The sequence below is a fragment of the Rhineura floridana genome, chromosome 6, assembly GCF_030035675.1.
Source record: "Rhineura floridana isolate rRhiFlo1 chromosome 6, rRhiFlo1.hap2, whole genome shotgun sequence".
In the NCBI taxonomy this organism is placed as follows: domain Eukaryota; kingdom Metazoa; phylum Chordata; class Lepidosauria; order Squamata; family Rhineuridae; genus Rhineura; species Rhineura floridana.
Genome location: NC_084485.1, coordinates 139,209,823 through 139,234,168, shown reverse-complemented (window position 1 = coordinate 139,234,168; position 24,346 = coordinate 139,209,823). Strand labels below are relative to the sequence as shown.

General features: G+C 42.8%; 1 protein-coding gene across 1 annotated transcript in view; it reads left to right on the top strand.

Moving 5' to 3' along the window:
* The window catches only part of CRB1 (crumbs cell polarity complex component 1), a 202,147-nt gene that overhangs the window by 35,967 nt on the left and 141,834 nt on the right, over positions 1–24,346 (top strand). The window contains exon 2 of the mRNA XM_061630658.1: positions 22,312–22,902. Coding sequence (XP_061486642.1) covers positions 22,312–22,902 — 591 coding nt within the window. The remainder of the gene's footprint in view (positions 1–22,311; positions 22,903–24,346) is intronic.

Below are 24,346 nucleotides of genomic sequence, written 5' to 3'. Positions count from 1 at the left end.
GTCAAGACTTTCCTCTTATCCCAGGCATTTTAGCATGTGATTTAAATTGTTTTTATATTGATTTAAATTTTAAAAATGTGTTTTCAATTGTTTTTAAAATATGTGTTTTAAATTGTATATTTGTTTTAATGCATTTGATTACTGTAAACCACCCAGAGAGCTTCAGCTATGGGGCGGTATACAAGTGCAATAAATAAATAAATAAATAAATAAATATTCAAAGACAGTTGTGCAACTCAGAGCTTGGAAAAGTTACTTTTTTGAACTACAACTCCCATCAGCCCAATCCAGTGGCCATGCTGCCTAGGGCTGATGGGAGTTGTAGTTCAAAAAAGTAACTTTTCCAAGCTCTGAACCTCATTCATGTCGGAATTCTATTGAGATGCGTAGCAGAGTTGCGTAGCGCTGCGGAACGGAGAGTATTGAGTGAGCTTAGTGTGTGTGTGTTTGAATCTTTGCTAAGATTCTACCTTCCCTGCAAATTAGTCAGATAGAGACTTTAAGCTTTAAAATAAGAAACAACTACTTTATTCTGGAAGTACATGCTTGATAGGAAAGAGTTCTATATCTAGCTGGCCCTCATCCTGGTTGAGAGGAGAGACAAAGAAAGATGTCTGCTCCCCTCTCAAGAGAAAGAGAACACTGAGAAAGGCGGGAAGAAACTGGGATCAACATTCCTTTGCTTATCAGCCTAGCAGGAAGGGGAGAGAAGGCAGAGGATCAAAGGGATAGGTATAGCCTCAACCAGCAAGAGGTCTAGCGCTCTAGCTACCATTATTAACCCCATGCAGCCTCAACCCACCAAGTTGGAGCTGAACCTCATACATTCCAACAATTCACGCATTCACTAATAACTTGTATGGAGTGCAAAAGGGGGGATGACTTCAATCTCTGGAATTCAGAAGTAGCTGAAACTGTGCTTGTGTGTGTGTGTGTGTGTGTTGAGGGAAGCCTGGGATGACTAGAAATGTGCATGGAAAATGAGATTATTTATTTAGAAGATTTATATATCACTTTTCAGCTAGAGTCCTCAAAGAGAGTAACAACTTTTATAAAAGACAATAGATACATCAAGAACAAATGACAGTTCATAGTGAATCAAGAGTGAATGGTTAATGGTTGAGATAAAAGGCCTCGCAATATGTTAATTTGCACCAACACAGGAGACATTATATGAACATTAGTGCTCGACTAATGAGGCCATACCTCAGTGGTAGAGCATCTGCTTTGCATGCAGAAGGTCCCAGGTTCAATCCCTTGCATCTCCAGGTAGGGCTAAGAATGTCTCCTGCCTGAAACCCTGGAAAGCCACTGTCAGTCAGTGTGGACAATAATGAGCTAGTGGAGCAATGGTCTGACTCAGTATAAAGTATAAACATAGGAACTCCTATGTTTCTGTGAGGTAGGGCATCCAGGATAGGAGCACTAATTCAGGCAGGAGATGGGATGCAGACTTCTTGAGCTACTCTCAGTACATTTGAGTATCTACCATGTGAAAACAATTGGTGCAGACCGAGCAAGGTCTGTATTCCAGAACTATGCCTGTTACACTCCACTTTGCCAGCAACACTGTGGGACAGTCAGTCTACCAACTCAACAGCAGTCAAGTGATAGAAGGTATCTATGAGGTTCCACGTGATACTATAAAGCAGCTGACTGGCCTGGCTCATCAGTCTGAGAAGCAATTAAAGGATCTTTGTGTTGCGAATCAAGGAAGCTAAATAGATAAGTAGGTTCTGTTAAGAAATTCACAGAAGCAGGAAGTTAGTGTATTGATAGAAAAGGGCATAAACCAAGCCTGATGGGAGGGGGGGGTGATGAAACTTCATGGGCCCAGCAGATTCACTGAGCCCTCCAGAGGAGTAGTGGCTGGGTTTCAGCTCAGCTTCTAGAAACCTATACGGCAGGCAAAAATGGCAGGCAACTGTGTGGCAGGCAAGAAAGCAGAGCTAATGTAGTTTATCTTGACCCAAGAAACAATATCAGTGCAGAGCTCTACTGCATGGTATCTTCCTTCATAGTCAACTTTTCCCAAATGTCTGGTTTGACACCAAAGTGCTGATCTGTAGCAGAAGAATTTTCAATGAAAAAATGCCCTCCTATAAACTGGTCTACAAAATACATGTAATTGTGATTATTCCAGTGGGAATATTACAACTGATATGTGGGCTATGTGGGCACAATCCAGGGCAACAACAGCCTGTTAAGCCATGCTGTTCATGCTAGGTCTAATAATGTCTTCTGTGAAATGCCTACACTTTAGTCCAACATATGGAGGAACTAACTTAATAAATGGATAATGTAGGGATCAGCAACTAGCTATAGGCTCAGTCCTGTCCTCTGAGATGTGCTGCAGGATTTGCAGCTGGCATCCCTTAACTCAAACACACTTTTTGTAATAGCTCCAGGAAAAGGAGAGAAAGGGCCATAGCTCAATGGTAGAGCTTCTTCTTTGCATGCAGACGGTCCCGTGTTCAATCCTTGACATCTCCAGATAGGCTCGGAGAGTTGCGGGCCTGAAACACTGGAGAGCCACCTCCAGTCATTGTAGACCAGGAGTTCCCAAACTGTGGTCCGTGGATCACCAGTGATCCATGAGTGCTATTCAGGTGGTCCGCAGTGTGTCTGTGGATTTGTGTTTGAAGATGGGAGATGGCACATCCATCTCATTAAATACTCATATTGATTTTTATTTGTATTTATATTATTTTATTTCTTACATTGCATTTTATTATATTACAATTTGAATCCTATGGAATTCAAATTGTAATACGACTTCCGGGAAGGGTGACTTCGCTTGTGCCTGCTTTTTGAGACGAGCTCTCGTCTCAGAAGAAGCTTTTTCAGTTTTAAAATCAGTCAGAACGTTCTTTTTGACTGGTAAAGATTTTCTCCTGGGCAGGGAGAAATGTAGAGATTAACCACAAAAGCCTGTTTTTGTTGGGGGGACTGGATTTCATTAATTTATGAGAGAAGGTTCAGCCAGCAATACCGGACGGACTTCCAACTAGCTCTAACTGATTAAGCGACATGTTTATCTTTTCTTCAAAGAAAAACGGACTTTAACAGGCAAGCATCCTTTCTATTTTTTTTCACTTGGTTTAAATTGTTGCAGCAAAAAGAGATTTGTCAATGAATCAGCTATAAAGAATTTCTGGGTGAGTTATAACTCTTCTCTTTTATTTACGAAATTAAGGAGGAAAGAAATTGAAAAAGCTTATCTTTGTTTTTATTGCAAAAAGCTGGCCTGGAAGTGCATTCTAAAGATACAAACGGAAGAGGGATTTCTATTTTGAGCAGGAAAAAAAATAAATAAATTTGATTTATGAACTTTGGAGTATTATATGTCCGGGACTATTTTCTTTTTGGTCTATTTTATTTTGACGAATCTGCTTCTTCACGACGCCACTAACTGTTTTGATGCTGGGAACTAAATTTGTTTGGTATTCCTGAACATAAAAGAGATAAGGCAGGCTGTACTGTCTACACTGTGATGTCATCAAGCCTGGAATATTAACCCAATTGTGGCTGAAATAATTTTTGTTTTCGTGGTTTTAAGAATGGCAATCAGGAAAGTGGCTGAGACCATGGAAGAAATTATGTTTCAGAAAATAATGGATGAGATTGAGATAACGAAACAAACCCTGAGACAGGGTAGACAGGAGATGAAAATTGAATTTGGCAAAATGATGCAGGAGCTTAAAGAAATAGGGGATCTTGTGAGAGAGGAGATTGATGAGATTAGAGATGAGAAAAGAAAAATTAAAGGGAAGATACAAGCTCTGGAGATTGGAACAAATGTGGAATTGGAAAAAGATTTGGAGTTTATGGATATTAGAAACAAAGTTTATTGTTTGGAATTCAACGTTGTCTCTGAAGAAATTAATGAAGATATTAGAGATAAAGTTATCAAGGTCTTGGATAATTTTCTGGACTGGAATGATGTGATGGAGCTTGACATAGAAAAAATCTATGGAATTAACTACAGATATGTGACAATGGAAAAATTCTCAAGAGATGAGCCAGTGCATTTTGTAAAAAAGAAGAACAGAGATATGACTTTACAACAATATTTCAGCAACATATTCAGAATTGATGGCAAGGAAATATTTGTGACAGAGGAAATTCCCATCAGACTCTTATTATATGACTATGGCTATGACAGCAAGATTATTATGGGATACTGATAATGGAAGAATGGATACTGAAATTACTGGACTGAACAGGACTATTGAAGATGGAAGATGGAATTAATATTGATAATGGAAGAATGGCTATTGAAATTATTGGACCTAACAGATTTGATGAGATGGATTAATCGATATGTTTATTTGGACTATGGTTATGACAACAAGATTATTATGGGATACTGATAATGGAAGAATGGCTACTGAAATTACTGGACTTAACAGGATTATTGAAGATGGAAGATGGAATTAACATTGATAATGGAAGAATGGCTATTGAAATTATTGGACCTAATAGATTTGAACGAGATGGATTAATCGACATGTTTATTTGGAGAAAAATTGAAAGATATATCTCTCGAGGAATTGAAACCTCTCTTTGACTTTTTGTGGAAAGAATAAAGTAATGTTTATGAGATTTGATGATTAACTAAGATAACTACTGGAGGAAAGTGATTTTATAATATAATTTAAGAGACAGGATTGTTATATATTGTAGACCTATAACTGATCTGTGACAAATCGGAAGTCAACATTTTATTTTATTGTTTAATTATTTTTGTTTTGTTTTTTGTCTTTGAAAATTTGAATAAAAATTAATGATAAAAAAAGGAATTCAAATTGTAATACAATAAAACACAATATATAAGAAATACAATAAGCAATAAAAATATAATTAAAATCATACAGCGTTTGGCACAATGCATTACAACTATTTTAACAGGCAGAAAAAAAGTCATTTTAAGTGTTCCACCAAGGAATTTTTAAGTGATCCATGGGCTTTCGATTGTCCTTGGGATCAACCAAGACCGCTTTAAGAGCGTCTTCCCCAAAGAGAAGCGACACCGAGTATGGAGCCATGGACAAGTTGGTTCTGGCCGTGGTGTCAGCATCCCAGTACCAGAGCCACAAAGTCCTTTGAGCTACTACTTCTGTGGCCAGGGCCCTTGCTCCTTGGTGGGTCGCATCCAAGGTGGCATCCGCCACGAATGCAGGCGCCTTATGCAACTTGACTAGGCCTTCTTGCAGTGTGGCTGGGTCCAGATTAGGATCATCCAACAGTTCATCGAGCCACATCATGGAGGCCCTAGAGAAAATTGAGGTGGCAGCGGAGGCCTGGATGGAAAAGGCGGATGCCTCATGGTTCTTGCGTAGTGCGAAGTCAAGCCATCTTTCAGAAGGGTCCTTGAGTTGTGAATCTCCTTCTTTTGGAAGGAGGGACCTAGAAATCAAGTTCAAAATCGGTTGGTCAACACCAGGAACATTTAGGAAAGACATGAATTCCAGGCCAAAGTAAAGTCTGTTGGCTAACGGTGAAAAGCGACATGGGCGCAGGGGATGGGCCCATTCCTCTTTGGCCAGCTTATTGATGGGATCTGGCACAGGGATCAAGTGCTCCGCTGACCTGGGCGATTTGAGAACCCTGGCAACTTTCACAGGTGGTGCAGTGGGCTGCGTTTGTGCAGGTTAGATGCCCAGGGTGTCCAACACTCTACAGCAAAGGGGAAGATAATCAGCCAAATAGAAGAGGTGATAGGAGTAGTCCTCATCCAAATCAGAGTCTTCACTCCATTCGTCAGGATCTAGCTGCATAAGGGATGAGCCACTGCTCAAACAAGGGGAAAAAACAGTTACCCAAAGGCACCAGAGAAAACAAAATCAAGGAGTAAAAAGGAACAAATAAACAGTCCCACACACTCCAAAAACCCAGGAAGGAGGGGGGAAGAAGAGGAGAGGGGAACAGGCAATCAAAACAGACAGACTAATACAGAAACAAAGACAAAAAGAGAGCCACGCTCTGTGTAAGTATCCAAATGCCTCGGACGAAGGGAAGAATGAAAACTGGAGTGGGAGGGGCCGGACGCCCCAGGTTTTGACTACAGTGCATTCTTGCCTTCGGACGCTAGATGGCAGTATAACCCAAACTGATGGCAGACTACCTGTGGAAAATATATACACTTAGAGTTAAATCATTCTTAGCCCAGGAATTTGTTTTGAGTTCCAAAATTGAACAGCTCACAGTATTTCCACACAAAAATCCACTCCATTTTCTTCTTTTAAGCAGTACAATGGTGGGGTGGTCATTTTCTTGTTTTCATTTGAAACAGGAGTCTGAAATCCAAACTGATCTTCTGCGAGTCATCCTGAGATACACCAATACATTTTGATCTACTCTCTGCATTTAAAGTGCTATCCAAAAGCTAAACATTATGACATAGACCATAAAAAGAGATACTGATGATCACTTTTTGATACTGAGCTACAAAAATTTCCACTGAGAAACCATAAAAACCACAGCGCAGAGCTTTCCCAAATACCAGGAAAGGTTTTCCAGGGGACAGAGTATGTTACAGTGGGAGCAGCAGCTTGGAAAGCCCAATTGATAAATAATTCCCACCACATTTATACTTTGAGTGTAGTTTTATGTATTAAAACACATGATGTCCTCAAGAAAGAACCAGGTGTACCATGTTGGAAGAATTGTTTCATTTCATACTCTTATAAGCAGCTTGTTTTTGTTGCAGCCCCCTCCTCCTCAAAATATTTTCATATATAAATATTCAATATATGTAGGTCTGCACTTTCACAGATTTATCTATGAGTAAGTCCTATTGATCTCTGTAGGACTGTATAGACATGTATAGGATTGTTCCATGAAAGCCTACATCAGAAACCATACATACCCTAATACAGGCAATGAAAAATGCAATATTTTAATAGCTATAATTATGATAGTTACAGACTGGTATTTTCTTTTTAAAAGTTGGTGTTTTGATTTTAAAAACTTAAGTATCTGCAGGAAAAATGAAAAGAGTAAACCTACATTCCTGTTTCTGCCAAAATTCTTTCTATTGAATGTACCCCTTGACAGGAAACAGTTTCAGGAAGTATAACAAACCCAGCGTGCCTTGCCTTGTTGCCAGTAAAAGGGAATTGCTTCAATGGCGCATTTAATAAGTGTCATTGAAGCCATTTTCTTTTCCTGGCGGCATATGTGTATATAACAGGGACTGTACACTCGTTGAATGTTACATGTGAATAACTGTACGAGTGTACAGCCCAACTACCTGTGTACCCGGGTACAGGGACTGTACACTCGTTGACTGTAACTTGTGAACAGGGCCAAAGTAACAGCACAATCCTAGCTACTGTATGTCTATCTCCTCAGAAGTCCTACTGAATTTAATGGGGCTTATTCCCAGTTAAGTGGGTTAGGACTGCAGTAAATCAATAAAATACACATAGGCATGTACAGGATAATAGCCAATTTGACCCAGTACTCATTGACTGGTAGTGGATCCGAGGCAGAAACTTTCCCACCACTGCTTAGTTCCTTTGAACTGGAGAGCTCAGAAACTGAAACTGAAACATTGTACATGTAAAACAGGTGGTCCACCATACAACTAAAGTTTGGTTCCTCTCTAGTGGACAACTGCATGGGCTAAACAAGTTAAGATCTCACATTCAGAAAGAGGATCAATATTGCAGTTACTTTTGAACATTTCCTGCAGTAAAAAATTCTTTGCTATCCAAGCTATGAGGACAGGTCCAAGAACGGAAGCTAGTTAGTGTTCATGGGACTATTGTTGCATTGACCCATGCAGTGTTGAAAGGGCATTGTCTGGATTCTTCTGCAGCTGGATTTGGCCTACATGTATGGCGTTATTACACACAAAAGTGTTTTGTACAATGTCTACCTGACGTCATCCTCATCAAAATGCCATCCCATACCCCCCCTATTTAATTTGGATTTGCTGCTTCTGTGGATTTACCGTGGAAACAATAAATCCAGATTTAATGAGGATGACATTGTGTGGATGCTGTGTGAAACTTGCATGCTTGAGCAGGACCGAGTCCACAACAAACTGCCGCTCTCTTAAGCCCAACTGCTCTCCAACCAGGGTTTGGATTGCAGTCCTTATGCTACTGAGAGTAGGCCCATTGAAATCAATGGCCTTGACTAATGTAATTGATGTCAGTGAGTGGGGCTTAACAGAGTGGCAGGGCTAGGGTTGCCAGGTCAGAAGCATCTCAAACCCTGAGATTTCAGGGGTGGGCTCTAGTGATGTCACAGGGGTGGGCCCAAGTGATGCCATTAAGCATGATACATAAAGCATCAACGACAATTGCTTGGAGCATACAATTCAAACAAAAACATTTGGAAATTAAGAAATTTTAGCTAAAAGATGGACCCTGGGTAGGGAACATTTAATATAGCCTACTTGCTTCTGGCAAGAAGGGTTTAAGTGCCCTCAAGCCAGGCCAGTCACCAGAAGGCCATTGTAGGAAGAAAGGAGCCTAATATTGTGAAGATGTTAGATAGAGGCACCTAAAGATGGGTGCCCCTGAAGGCTGCAATTTTAAACACACGTACAAAGCTCATTGAACTCAATAGGACTTACTTCTGGGTAGATACGGTTTGGATTGTGCTGTTGATAAAGCTTGACTAGGGATCCTCTGCAAAGATATCCATATCCAAGCAGGGTTGGCAACCCCCTGCCTGGAATACCCTGCCCCTACCTTTTAACATGGCTGCTCCAAACTTCTTTACAGATTTGACCTTTCACTTCAGAAAGAAGTTTGAGAAATGAGTAAGAATAAGATTATCTACCCTTTCCTGCCTACTCTGTGGGCTTCTATAAACTCACTTTGACAGACAGCCCAATTCCAGTAAGTAATAACTGACAGAGAGAAAAAACACATGGTTTGGTCTACCTTCACGGGCAGCAGCTTGGGAACAATAACAATTGCAACTACACTTCCCAGTATGTGAATTCTCTTTTACCACTATAGGGCAAGGAACAAACCGCCATGCAAACAACAAGGTGCATCATCAGTGGGTTTAAGGGGGCTGAGCTGAGCGCATGGAACCACTGTTGTTGCTTCTATGGATATAAAGGAGTGAGGTTAAAGGAAAATGAAATGCAAATAGAAAAAGACAGTGATGATTTCCTAAATGCAATACCATACCTACTACAACAAAATTCCTATGAGTAAGGCAGAAAACCCAGCATCCCACAACCAGTCAGGATTCCTAACCAAAAACCAAAGCTAAAAAAAGTCCTTGCAGCAAATCAGCCAAGGTCACAGAAATCCCCATGTAGCACAACCTGACCTAGGGGCTTCAGTTAATGCAGAATGCTATGGCACAATTGCTGAAATGAGTGAGACCCTGTCACCACGTAATACCTCTGCTCTGAAATTAGCATTGGTTGCCAATTTGCTACTAGGCCAAGTTCAAGGTGTGCTTTCCATGTTACAGGTGCCACACAGTACTTGTTCTGCTCTTGTAAGAAATCAGTCCTTTAGTGTGGTAGCACCTACACTTTGGAACTCCCTGCCTATGGACATTAGGCAGACTCCTTCATAGTAGTCTTTTCAGCAACTTCTAAAAACATTTTTGTTTAGGCAGGTCTACCCATGCATGTAGAAGCTATTGTGTTTTTAATCTATTTTTAACTCATTGTTGATATCATTATTTTGAATGTTTTAAATACTTGTCTTTAACTGTTTTTGCCAATGATTTTATTGTTTAATTCCTTCCGTAAACTGCTTTGATTTTTTTTTTTACAATAAAGCAGTATATAAATGTTGTAAATAAAATACATAAATTTTAGAGTTACTGTGGCCTTTGGGTCTCTTTCCACTTTTAGGAACAAAGGAATCTGCCTTATACTGACTCATTTGGTACCATCTAGTTCAGTACTGATGACATGGACTAGCACTGACTGTCCAGGATTACAGGCAATAGTCTTTTCCAGAAATTGAATTTTGGACCTTTGCATGCACAGCATATGACCTGCCACTAAGCTACAACCCTTTCCATTTAAAAAAGTATCTTTTAAAATTGTTCTTTTCAGTTTACTATGGAATGCACAGCATACCTAGGGCAGATCCGCACTATTCGTTTATAGCACATTCAACACACATTTGAAGCACATGAATCCCGCCAGTTATTTTTTCTGATGGTCAGTTTCTTCGGGGTTTTTTGGGTGTGTCTGCAGAGATTTGCTTTGCTTTGCTTTCCACTTCCCCTTATCCTAATTTTGTTATAATGGCAAATGCTGATCACCCCAAACAGCTTAGCTTATGTAGGTTTTATTTAAAAATAAAAATAAGAATCAGATTTCTGTAATACCTTATTAATACTGATATCAACCAGTAGATGTCACTCTTTACTGTGAGCAAACATCTTGGGAAAACTCTTCTGGACTTCAGATTCTAATATATTCCATTTCTGAGGAGGAGGGGAAGAAATCCTCGCGTCAAGCATCTCAGTTCCATCAAAAAGCCTTAACAATGGAGTAAAATGTTTGGCACTAATTTCTCAAGTAATTAGGTTAACGCTGTGGTGCCTTTTAAAGAGACTTGGAGAATTACTTCATGTGTCAGGCAGTCTAAATTCAAAGTGATCTGCAGTTTCTTTTAATTTGTTTGGATGTTAAATATTAATTTTTTTAAAAAAATCTCTGTCAAAGGAGGTCACTGCTAAGTGATCTTAACTGGTTGAGAATGGAAGAAAACCTGTGTGGTTCTTATTCTGTATTCAAAGGAAGACCCGACTCTCAACATCACTGCAGGTTTCATCCCCCCCTACACTCCTTTCTGACACTGTTAATTGGAATAATATTCTCGATCGAAGAACAGATGTTTGTAGCTCAAGCATGAGGAAGCCCATGTGCCTGTGCACAGCATGCCCTTACCCCCTAGCATGGGTTACTCACATTGCAGGTCATAGCACGGAGGAAAGGCAGCTCCTGTGGAATCAGATACTTGCTTTCCTGCATGGAAAGGTCAGAAGTTGAGATGCTCTCTTGTCTGGGTTTTTATTTCCATTCTCATGCACACAATCCAGTTCAGCCAGCACAGAGAAGGAAATTATATGCACCTACGGCAGGGTGGCAATGTGTCCTACTTCGCAAAGAACAGCCCTCTGTCTGAAGAACTGTTTGGTCCAAGTCTGGTTTAAATATACGAATCCATAAAAGAGGGACCTTGAAGGTACCCATCAACACTTAGCACCCAGACAGAGGTCTGAGCAGGCTCACAGCACCTTATCACAGGCATCCTCACTGTGGTGAGATGTATTGCATTTCTATTTAAATTACAGTAAACATTTCTAAAGTTGCATCTATACATCTAAATTTGCATATGTAAATTTTGTGCAAAACGGTGCCCTTTTTGTGGTGATGCATTTCCTTTATTTATTTATTAATGATAGTTGCATAACATAACATAATGTTGTCTGGGAGGCTTACAATACATAAGTATAAGAACATTGTAAATAAGGCATAAAACCAATAAAATCAAAAATCAACCGAAGTACAGCAAAAACAAAACACTCACAGCAATTCAAGAGTTAGAACAGATTTAAAAACTAGAAGGAACAGACTTCATGAACTATCGAAAGAGTTATTTTTTGGTAGTGTCTAAGTGTGGTGTAGTGGTTAAGGTGTTGGACTACGACCTGGGAGACCAGGGTTCCAATCCCCACATAGCCATGAAGCTCACTGGGTGACCTTGGGCCAGTCACTGCCTCTCAGCCTCATGAAAACCCCATTCATAGGGTCGCCATAAGTCGGAATTGACTTGAAGGCAGTACATTTACATTTTTAAGTGTCCACCCTAACCTACGGAAAACTGCTTTTTCTGGAGGTCTTTAATATCTGGTGATATATCTAGGAGTGGCTCAGATGTAATGTAATGGACTACCTTCAAGTCAATCCCGACTTATGGCTACCCTATGAATAGGGTTTTCATGGAAAGTGGTATTCAGAGGGGGGTTACCATTGCCTCCCTCTGAGGCTAGTCCTCTCCAGCTGGCCAGGGCCTGCTCAGCTTGCCACAGCTACACAAGCCAGCCCCTTCCTTGTCCGCAACTGCAGCTGGGGGGCAACTGGGCTCCTTGGGACTATGCAGCTTGCCCACATAACCCCTGAGCCACTCACTGTGGGGTGATCTTTAGCTGGCCCTTTACACCCAGGAGATATGAGCGGGGATTTGAACTCACAGAGTCTGGACTCCCAGCCAGGTTCTCCTCCTCACTGTGCTATACCATACATCCCTTGATTATTCAGACCAGTACCACCCCTAGGCACCAGGAAGCGGGGCAGTTGCCCTGGGCCCCACACTTTGTGGGGGCCGTACTTGGTGATCCGATTTTGTTTAAGACGTGCGTGCGAGTGGGCAGGCGGGCAGGCAGGTGGGTGGGCGAGCGAGCGCGGGAATCCTGTGAGGTAGTGAGAAAGAGGCGGCCAGGGAGGTGGCGTCGCAGTCCATGGGCGTCAAATCGTGAGCGACGCTTTCTGATCCTTGTCTCTCTATGAGCTGCACAGCCTGAACTTCCAGTATTCAATTGGAAGTCGCTCTCGGCCTTGGTTCTCTGTGGACACTGAAACATCTGCTGCTCTAGCCTTTTTGGCATCTCTATGGTGAAAGCCTTCACTGCTTTGCATTAGAAAATGAAGGGGAGGGGAAACCTCGCCTATCAAGAGCATGTATAGCTCTAAACGATGGATTTGGGGGCGGTTACTAATATGCGGGGACTGTCAACACCCAATGTGTGTGGGGGAAGCAGAAAGTGGGAGGGTCAGACATTCATTCTAACAGCTGCCCGTCATGCTTTATGGGATGCTGCTCCCCTATATTTAGTGTTTTAAAACGAGCCCTTCCTAGTCATTGGTTCAGCTGCTCAGGGGTAAACATTCTCACTGCCCAGAAGGTTTTTTTGGGGAAAAACCCTGTCAACTGCACAAGGCCTAGGGACAGATGAGGCTTTGTCCCGATGGTGGGAAGAGATGCGACAGAGAAGGGAGCAGCCAGGTAGCCTTGTCCAAGTGCTGGCCAGTTGTTAACAATGTCTGCAATCCTAATCACACTTACCTGAAAGTAAGACAAACTATACTCAGTGGGAATTATTTCCAAGTAACAAGATGTTGGACCAGGATCTTTATGTTTGAAATGTGTAAGAGTCAAGATGCTTTGGTATTGTGCTGACAACACAGAAAATGATGGTCTCTGGGGGAAGGGTTCTTCTGAGACTTGGCTGTAGCTGGGCTGGGAAACAGGCCATTATGCAAACATTAAGTCTCTCTCTCTCTCTCTCTCTCTCTCTCTCTCTAATATAGTGAGAGAAAGAATGTGGGGGGCAACTATGCTTTTGCCCCGGGCCCCGCACATGCTAAGGGCAGGCCTGATTCAGACACTTGACATCTGGGCAGCTGATTGGATGAATTGATTCCACTGAAAAGTATTCGGTTAGAGGTGACATCGGGGGAGATACAACAGTGAGGCTCATAATGGGTGCATGGATGAGTGCCTTTAGCACATGGGCTTCTCTTTTCAATTGCATTTGAACCCACATATTAGGAATGGTTATTGTTTCAAAGCACTCTGTTATCTGGCCCCAAACTCTCAGAACTAAATGAGCCCAAAGCAACATAGACAGAAACCAGTGGAGACTGGTGGCTCCAGTGTCAGTGAGGCAGTGCATCTGCTCCAGGTTTTAGTCTGAACTTTCAAGGAGCTGTCCAAGGTACTGAAACCTATTCCAACTGCTCTTTTCAGCTCATGATTTATTATCATTGTGGAAGACGCCATGCTGTAGTGAAGAGATGACTTTGTCTCTAGCATAGACTTCTCCTTTCAGATGTTTTGGACTCCAGCTCCCATCAGCCCCAAACAGCATCACTATGTTGATGGGTGCTGCAGCCCAAAGCATCCGGAGGGTGCCACGTTGGGGAAGGCTTCTCTAGGAACAGCCTGACAGCTTCTTCAATATGTACCAGCTTTCTAGTTAGCAGGTAAATACTTTCATCATTCAAGCCCTTTTGAGAGCTCATTTTGTCATACACATGCTACCCTCTCCAGGATGATTGAAGGAAATAGTTTTGCACTTCAAATGAGGCCAAAGGAGGGGAAGAAAGCCTCACTTTTGCAGATGGATGGCAGCCAGCACCTTTGAGACCTGCAAAGGTAGCCTTGTTGTGGGAGGGGGAAATTAGTGCTGTTTCAAGATTAATGGCGCCTCATTCTTAACGTGTGAATTTGTTCATAATAAGAAATGAGAATGGACCTTTTCAGTGGAGATTCCCTGGCTATGGACTGCTCTCCACAGAGAGGTGTGCCTGGTACCATCATTATCAACATTTGGTGCAAGGTGAAGATGTTTCTATTTACCCAGGCATTTGTTTTTTAATTGGGATAATATGGTATGATGATACCCTAGCCTGCTGTGTTGTTCATCTTGTGGTAAGGTGGAGGAGGGTTTCTCCTTTTTATAATATTGCAGGATGAGCACTTCTAGTATATAATGTTGTTTTACTCTTTTGATGTTGTTTTTGAGCTTTTGTAGCTGTTTTTTCACCATTGTAAGTTGCTTTGAGACATTTTATATAGTAAGTGACAAATACATGTAATAAAGAAAGAAAAAGATTCAAAAACAAAACCTATACACCTAGGAAAAACCTCTTACCGCTCAACAAAACTGGGTGCATGAAACACTATTATTCACATTTAGCCCAATCCAAAGCTATACTAGATATTGTATGGAACACAGAAGTAAGCCCCACAGTCTCTTCCCCCAGTTTTTGCACGCTAAATGCTACGAAGACAAGAGTATTTAATCAAACAAAGGGATTGAGGAGGAGAACAAGGGGGAAATAAAAGAATAGATAGGAGAAAATGGGTGTGAATCTCAGTGAATTCATGAGCCAACTGCAAGAGTTCAGCTTTTTTCTCTCTCTTGAATTTATTACTGTAGGGCTGTGCCAACCTCAAACGTTTTTGTTTTTAAAAGAAAGGTCGAGCCCAGCCCACCCAGATTAAATTATTTGAAATGAAAATGCCATGGGTTTTTGTAACTAATCCAAGGTTTTCTATGCTACTTTTAGGCCACATGGCATGTGGGTGTTCGTTGTTGTTTGTGCTATTCATCAATTCTTCTAGTAGGAAACTGAGGAGTGTGAGTGTCCTATCTGTTTGGAAGTGAAACAAGGCCTCCCAAAATCAGTTAGGAGTTTTTGTGTATTCAGAGGACTCCCAAGATATTCAAGAGCATATATGTTTGTAAATTAAAATAAAAGGAAAGTTGTTGTTTTAAAACAAAACAGTCTGAGAAGCACCTGTGAGTCCCCAGGACTTGGAGAGACAGAGAAGGTATAAAAGAATGAGAATGTACATATTTATTTACTTATTTACTTACTTTTATTTAAGGCATTTATACCCTGCCCTTTAGCCATAAGGACTCCCAGAGCTGGTTACAAAAATGAATACTAAGATGAGCCCTCAGGATCACAGCCTAAAAAGACACATAAGAAAAAATGAATGGGAAGGAGGAGAGAGAAGCAGGCTCAAGCACAAGGTCTTAAAGTTACTGCTTATAAATGTACCAAAAACCTTGTGCATCACAGTTAAGTCACACTTGCACAATATTACCATAGCAAGACTTAATTTACTTTAGCATATCTTCAGAAAACATCATTTCACTCTTTTATAATGATGATGGGAGCCTATCAATTAACTATTTCTTTCCTTGCCATGGTCATGACAAACACTGCTTCTTTGAAGCTGCTTTTGAAAAAAAAATCAAGGAAAGCTTCTGTTAGCCCCAATGGAGGCTTCTTTTGAATTCAAGGAGCAGCTTCAGAGAGGAAGGTTTTGTGTGTGTTTTTGTCAGGACCATGGCAGGGGGTGAAAATGTTAGACTTTGCAGCCCCACAGTTCCGAGACTGCTTAGACTTCTCTGCAGCCACTACTTACATAACAAAAAATATGCACATGCCGTGCATGCAATTAGTGTAACATCTAGTTTGCCTTTAGTCTGGATTTGGGGAACCTTTTATAGTCCAAGGGCGACATGCCCATGGGCTAAATTCTGGGTTCCCCATTCCAGTGGCAAGCAATGCAATGGCCATGGCTCTGATCTCTGTATCATAGGCTGCCGTCCCACTGCACAGAAGTCTGGATGTGCACTGTCAGGACCCCTCCCATGGTCACCACCCTGTCACGGTCTCACTTCAGAGTCCTGCTCTCAAAACGGTTCTCTCACTGGCCCTAGCACAGATCTCTCAAGATCCCACTGCTAGGCACCACCACCTGACACTCTCTGTAAACAATATTGCCTCGAGACTGTGCCTTAGTCTCCTCCTGGCCTATTGCTCCTTTGCGTCTGGGTGCACTTACAGGCCTCAACCCCCCAGTATCTTAGTGCCTATAAAGATTACAGCCCTGGGTTGTTTTGGATACCTGCTGACACTATCTTTTCACCGCTGCCACCATTGATACTGTTTCCCAATCTTGGTATATGCCCTGCCCATCCTTCTGGTCTGTGAAACTCAGGCAAGGATCAAGCATTTTGGTAAACCAAGAACTATTTTTTTTTATTTACACAGGGAACAACAAGATTACTTAAAGGTCCAGTCAACATGCATGTGGTTTCATAAGATGTGTTACTCTTGATATTTCTTAGTCATAAATAGCCTGCCTCACTACCCACCTAAATCCAATCCACCCCTCCAAAACCCAAAACGAACCACCACCCTCTCCAAAAATCCCCCTCAGCACTCGAACCCCCCTCACAACTGTCATCCTCTCATTTCTACCTTCAGACACCCAGACGCTCAGCCATCATCATACAACACTCATCAACATTCCAACCCATATACTCCCCCTCTCACTCAGTCTACTTGCCACATATACTCTAATAAACCCGCACTTACCATATTTACAGTAATTACATTTACAGGGGCATCACATGAACTGGAGTGCTTGGTCTTAGAGGAGAGCATTGATATAGTGAGCATAACGGAGACCTGGTGGAATGGAGAAAACCAGTGGGATACGGTTATCCCTGGATATAAACTATATTGGAAGGACAGGGAAGGACGTATTGGTGGCGGAGTCGCTCTATACGTGAAAGAAGGCATTGAATCCAGCAAGCTCGAAACCCCAAAAGAGGCAGACTCCTCCACAGAATCGTTGTGGGTGGTGATACCATGCCCCAGGAGGGACTTAATACTGGGAACGATCTATCGTCCCCCTGATCAAAATGCTCAGGGAGACCTGGAGATGAGATATGAAATTGAGGAAGCATCCAAACTAGGAAATGTGGTAGTAATGGGTGACTTCAACTACCCGGACATAGACTGGCTGCATATGTGTTCCAGTCATGACAAAGAAGCAAAGTTTCTAGATATTCTAAATGACTATTCCCTAGACCAGTTGGTCATGGAACCGACCAGAGGGACGGCAACCCTGGACTTAATCCTCAGTGGGGACCGGGACCTGGTGCGAGATGTAAGTGTTGTTGAACCGATTGGGAGCAGTGACCACAGTGCTATTAAATTCAACATACATGTAACTGGCCAATTGCCAAGAAAATCCAACACGGTCACATTTGACTTCAAAAGAGGAAACTTCACAAAAATGAGGGGATTGGTAAAAAGAAAGCTGAAAAACAAAGTCCAGAGAGTCACATCACTCGAAAATGCTTGGAAGTTGTTTAAAAACACTATATTAGAAGCTCAACTGGAGTGCATACCGCAGATCAGAAAAGGTACCGCCAGGGCCAAGAAGATGCCAGCATGGTTAACGAGCAAAGTCAAGGAAGCTCTTAGAGGCAAAAAGTCTTCCTTCAGAAAATGGAAGTCTTGTCCGAATGAAGAAAATAAAAAAGAACACAAACTCTGGCAAAAGAAATGCAAGAAGACAATAAGGGATGCTAAAAAAGAATTTGAGGAGCACATTGCTAAGAACATAAAAACCAACAACAAAAAATTCTATAAATACATTCAAATCTAGGGAGACGATTGGACCCTTGGATGATAAGGGAGTCAAAGGTGTACTAAAGAACGATAAGGAGATTGCAGAGAAGCTAAATGAATTCTTTGCATCTGTCTTCACAGTGGAAGATATAGGGCAGATCCCTGAACCTGAACTAACATTTGCAGGAAGGGATTCTGAGGAACTGAGACAAATAGTGGTAACGAGAGAGGAAGTTATAAGCTTAATGGACAATATAAAAACTGGCAAATCACCGGGCCCGGATGGCATCCACCCGAGAGTTCTCAAAGAACTCAAAGGTGAAATTGCTGATCTGCTAACTAAAATATGTAACTTGTCCCTTGGGTCCTCCTCCGTGCCTGAGGACTGGAAAGTGGCAAATGTAACGCCAATCTTCAAAAAGGGATCCAGAGGGGATCCCGGAAATTACAGGCCAGTTAGCTTAACTTCTGTCCCTGGAAAACTGGTAGAAAGTATTATTAAAGCTCGATTAACTAAGCACATAGAAGAACAAGCCTTGCTGAAGCAGAGCCAGCATGGCTTCTGCAAGGGAAAGTCCTGTCTCAGTAACCTATTAGAATTCTTTGAGAGTGTCAACAAGCATATAGATAGAGGTGATCCAGTGGACATAGTGTACTTAGACTTTCAAAAAGCGTTTGACAAGGTACCTCACCAAAGGCTTCTGAGGAAGCTTAGCAGTCATGGAATAAGAGGAGAAGTCCTCTTGTGGATAAGGAATTGGTTAAGAAGCAGAAAGCAGAGAGTAGGAATAAATGGACAGTTCTCCCAATGGAGGGCTGTAGAAAGTGGAGTCCCTCAAGGATCGGTATTGGGACCTGTACTTTTCAACTTGTTCATTAATGACCTAGAATTAGGAGTGAGCAGTGAAGTGGCCAAGTTTGCTGATGACACTAAATTGTTCAGGGTTGTTAAAACAAAAAGGGATTGCGAAGAGCTCCAAAAAGACCTCTCCAAACTGAGTGAATGGGCAGAAAAATGGCAAATGCAATTCAATATAAACAAGTGTAAAATTATGCATATTGGAGCAAAAAATCTTAATTTCACATATACGCTCATGGGGTCTGAACTGGCGGTGACCGACCAGGAGAGAGACCTCGGGGTTGTAGTGGACAGCACGATGAAAATGTCGACCCAGTGTGCGGCAGCTGTGAAAAAGGCAAATTCCATGCTAGCGATAATTAGGAAAGGTATTGAAAATAAAACAGCCGATATCATAATGCCATTGTATAAATCTATGGTGCGGCCGCATTTGGAATACTGTGTACAGTTCTGGTCGCCTCATCTCAAAAAGGATATTATAGAGTTGGAAAAGGTTCAGAAGAGGGCAACCAGAATGATCAAGGGGATGGAGCGACTCCCTTACGAGGAAAGGTTGCAGCATTTGGGGCTTTTTAGTTTAGAGAAAAGGCGGGTCAGAGGAGACATGATAGAAGTGTATAAAATTATGCATGGCATTGAGAAAGTGGATAGAGAAAAGTTCTTCTCCCTCTCTCATAATACTAGAACTCGTGGACATTCAAAGAAGCTGAATGTTGGAAGATTCAGGACAGACAAAAGGAAGTACTTCTTTACTCAGCGCATAGTTAAACTATGGAATTTGCTCCCACAAGATGCAGTAATGGCCACCAGCTTGGATGGCTTTAAAAGAAGATTAGACAAATTCATGGAGGACAGGGCTATCAATGGCTACTAGCTGTGATGGCTGTGCTCTGCCACCCTAGTCAGAGGCAGCATGCTTCTGAAAACCAGTTGCTGGAAGCCTCAGGAGGGGAGAGTGTTCTTGCACTCGGGTCCTGCTTGCGGGCTTTCCCCAGGCACCTGGTTGGCCACTGTGAGAACAGGATGCTGGACTAGATGGGCCACTGGCCTGATCCAGCAGGCTCTTCTTATGTTCTTATGTTCTTATGCACCTCTCCACCTAGGCATGCAATGGGCATTCATACCAGGTCGCCTTGATGGATGACCTTTATTGGGAGAAGGACAGGGGGAGTGCAACCCTGTTATTCTTACTTGATCTCTCAGTGGCTTTTGATACCATTGACCATGGTATCCTTCTGGGCCGACTTGGTGAGATGGGTATTGGAGGCAGTGTTTTACAGTGGTTCCAATCCTATCTCCAAGGTCGCTCTCAGAGAATTGCATTGGGTGACTGTCTTTCAGCCCCCTGGCAGCTGTGCTGTGGGGTGTCGCAGGGTACCATCTTGTCCCCCATGCTGTTTAACATCTATATGAAGCCCTTGGGAGAGGTCATCAGGAGATTTGAGGCGAGGTGTCAGCAGTATGCTGATGATACCCAGCTCTATTTTTCCACAACATCTGAATCAGGAGAGGCCATGCAAGCCCTGGACCACTGCCTGGACTCGGTGGTGGGCTGGATGAGGGCCAATAAACTGAGTCTGAATCCTAGCAAGACGGAGCCGCTGTGAGTTGGTGGTTCCCGAGTTCGGATAATTGGTCAGCTGCCTGCTTTGGACGGGGTTATACTCCCTCTGAAAGAGCAGGTCCGTAGTCTGGGGGTGCTCCTGGATCCATCTTTGTCACTAGAGGTCCAGGTGACCTCAGTGGCTAGGAGTGCCTTTTACCAGCTTCGTCTGGTGAGACAGCTGTGGCCATTTCTGGACCGGGATAGCCTGACCACTGTTGTCCATGCACTGGTAACCACTAAGTTGGATTACTGTAATGCTCTCTATGTGTGGTTGTCCTTAAGGTTGGTCCGGAAGCTGCAGCTGGTGCAAAATGCAGCGGTGAGACTGCTCACTGGGGCAGGGTATCACCAACATGTCATCCCGCTGCTAAAAGAATTGCACTAGCTGCCCATTGGCTACCAGGCCAGTTCAAGGTTCTAGTTTTGGTGTACAAAGCCCTACACAGCTTGGGACCAGGATGCCTGAAAGACCGTCTTACCCCTTATATACCCAGTTGATCACTGTACTCTTCAGGTGAGGGCCTCCTGCAGATACCATCTTATCAGGAGGTTCGTTCTGCACAATATAGGAAAAGGACCTTTAGTGTGGCAGCACCTACCCTGTGGAATTCCCTCCCTTTGAATATTAGGCAGGCGCCATCTCTGCTATCTTTTCGGCACCTTTTGAAGACTTTCCTCTTTCAACAAGCCTTTTAGGTTGAGACCTATCCCAGTCTGTGTCTGCGTTAGAATTGCTTAATATGCTTTTTAATAATGTTTTTAACCCTTTTATGTTTTTAACACTGTTTTGTTTAATGTATTTTAAGATCTGTTTTTATGATGTTTTAAAGTGTTTTTAGCACTTTGTTTGCCGCCCTGGGCTCCTGCTGGGAGGAAGGGCTGGATACAAATAAAATAATTAAAAAATTAAAAAATAAGATACCATTCAAGTAGATGTTCCAGCCAGGCAAAAGAACTGGAGGGCAGTGTGTCACAGGGCTAAGGAGGGATGTGTGGGCCGAGGAAGAGTCCCGATGGCCAAACAGAGGCCTGCAGGTTTGCATTTGGTCCCCAGGCTTGAGGTACCCCACCCCTGTCTCTCTTTCCCATTGCCCAGAACCACATCCTCTTTCCCATGATATAGCTATGAAATACTCAACTTTGGGTCTCACAGCCCTCAAGTGCCATACAGCACTGGGGGAGGGGGACATCCTCAGGGAGAGGAGCAGACAAATCATGTGTCCTTTGTCTTTTCCTTCCTCCTGACCTTCACGCCCTCCTCCGCTAGCAAGGCCTGAACAGCACTAGAAAGCTCCTGCTGCAGGCTATGGGCAGACTAAGGATGGGAGAATCTGTCCATTCTGGTTTCTCTCAGTTTCTCATTTGTTCCAATCTTAAGTTCAGGATTCCACATTTCCACATCAGTTTGCAATTCTTTTTAAAGTCCTCGTACAAAATCATCAGCATTTTTGTGTGACTTTTTCCTAATATGCACATTTTTGGAAAGCAGTTTTCACTGATACTGTTGTGGTTGTTGTTAAATTTATTCCCCTTCCTTCACCAAAAGGTCCCAGGGTAGTTCACAACAATATAAAATACAACACATTTGTGTCAGTTATTTTCATGAACATATGCATTTTATGCACACGTTACCCCCCTATACGCATTTTAAAAAGCATTACTTGGCTGGAGCACTGCATCGCAAAATTTAGAGAAGTGCAAATTTGGAAGGCTGTTTTGGTTTGGGTATTGTTTTGGAAAGTGCAGATTTGGAAGGCTCACCTTTAAATGCAAACTGAATGTAATGTCTTCTCCATCTCTAGGGTAGACAACAGCATTTTATTGCAGGCCCCACTTCTTACTGTATATTTTGACTGCCCTGAGAGTTGCCCATTAAGCTCTGTCTTTCCTTCTTAGAGTCACTTTGCCTAAAAGATGGTCCTAGGTGCCTGCCAAACTCTTGCCAAAAGGACTCGGCATGTGGTGGTGGTGCAGCTGGAAAGGGTGGTTGCAGCTGTCTGGACTCTTCAGGTGACACCTTGGCAGAAGACTGTGCGAAGAAAGTCTCTGATCCTTGCTCCTCCAGCCCGTGTCTTCATAACGCTACCTGTTCAAGTGCTGCAGGAAGCCTCAGCTTTACTTGTGACTGCCCCACAGGGTACACTGGAGCTACCTGTGAAACCGCCACCAGCATGTGTGGCTTGCATTCCTGCAGGCACGGAGGCACATGCTGGGACCAGCCTGATGGCCTCGCCTGCCTTTGTACTGAAGGGTACACAGGTATGCACTGTGAAACTGACATTGACGAATGCCTTTCCAGCCCTTGCCTCAACGGAGCAGTGTGCAGAGACAAGATCAGCGGGTACTCCTGCTACTGTGTCCCAGGCTACCAAGGAAAACACTGTGACCTAGAAGTGAATGAATGTGTTTCGGACCCTTGCCTGAATGGTGCCACATGCCTGAACCTAATAGGGAAGTATGAGTGCATTTGTCCTCCTGAGTATACAGGTAAGCACATGAAAAGTTGCCTTTGATTCCTACTGACACAAATGGCTTGGGGGGGTTGGGTTTTTTTGGGGGTAAGCTGCTTAGAGGTTCTATTTACAATCAAGTGGCATACAAATGCTATTACATATATAAATCAAGAATTTTGCAAGCACAGATGCACATCCCTGCCTGTGACTGCAGCTCCAGCTCCTTCCCAAACCCAAGACTCATTCAGGGGTGTGAATAGGCAATGGAACTCCCACAGCCCAGTGTTCCATCCTATGTTTTCTTCTGGTGACAGCCAGCGGGCCTGCACTGGGGGTGAATGTATGCTCTGTGCATCCATAGCATATGCTATTTCAGGGCAGCTATGTGTTTTTCTCTTGCCTGTCCACAAATTTGGACCTCGCAGCCTGCATCCAGTGAATAATCAGTCGTCTCTTCACCAAATGGTCATCTGCATTTAACCATACCCTGGAATTTCACAGGCAGGAAAGTGCCTCTGAACATTGACAGAGTGCATATGCCATCCCAACTGGATAAACAAGCCAGGTGCTTCCACCCCACATCATGAATCATATCTACCAGACCACAGACTAGCAGATACCGCTGCTCTGAAGGAGTAGCATAATCCTTCTTTTACCATTTTTAAACTAGCCCAACTCTTAAGTTGAAAAGGATGGATACGTGGTAAAGACTTGCTGCAGGGGTGAGTAACTGGTAGCCAGTGGAGACTGGTGGCTTTGATAGCAGTGGGGCAGTGAATCCAGTCTGGGGCTTAGTCCAAACTTCCAAGGCACTGTCCAAAGTTCTGAACCTATTTTGGGTATGCTTAAAATGCATGCTTAAGCTGGTCACTTTTGAAAGGAAAAGCAGCTGCACAGAGCCCTGAGCAGCATAGTATTCCCAAACTAGATTGGGGCTTCATGTGGTTTCCCACAGAACCCACCCTCCCCATCCCCTGGCTCCTATTTGCCCTTAAAGGCACTGTTTTGAATACTTGCTATACTGGTTTCATGCCATGAACACTTCCTATATGCTGCAAACTTACCTTTGCAGATCAATTGGCATGTGCCCAAGCAATGTCTCCTGGCCTTGAAACCCTGTATATTGAGTAGTTACATTCAGTGCACTAGATAACTTCTTGGGCTTCAGAGTTCACCTTCGAGATCTCCTTTCCATTCATCCACAACCCATTCCTTTCTTTTCTATTGAAAGGGTTTGTTGAGCAAGCCATGCAACATTCTACATCCTGTCTCTTTCTCTTTTGAAGCCCTTCTGTATCTTCCACAACTGTCAGTCATCTTCACCTGCCTTCACCTTCCTGGATCTCCATGCTCGCTAAATTGTTCTATCGATCTTCTTGACCTACAATATTGTACACAACTTTCTCTCTCATATTAGCAACCATCAGGTTCATTCTGCTTTCTCTGCTCAGCTATGCTGCCTACTGCTTCCACATAAT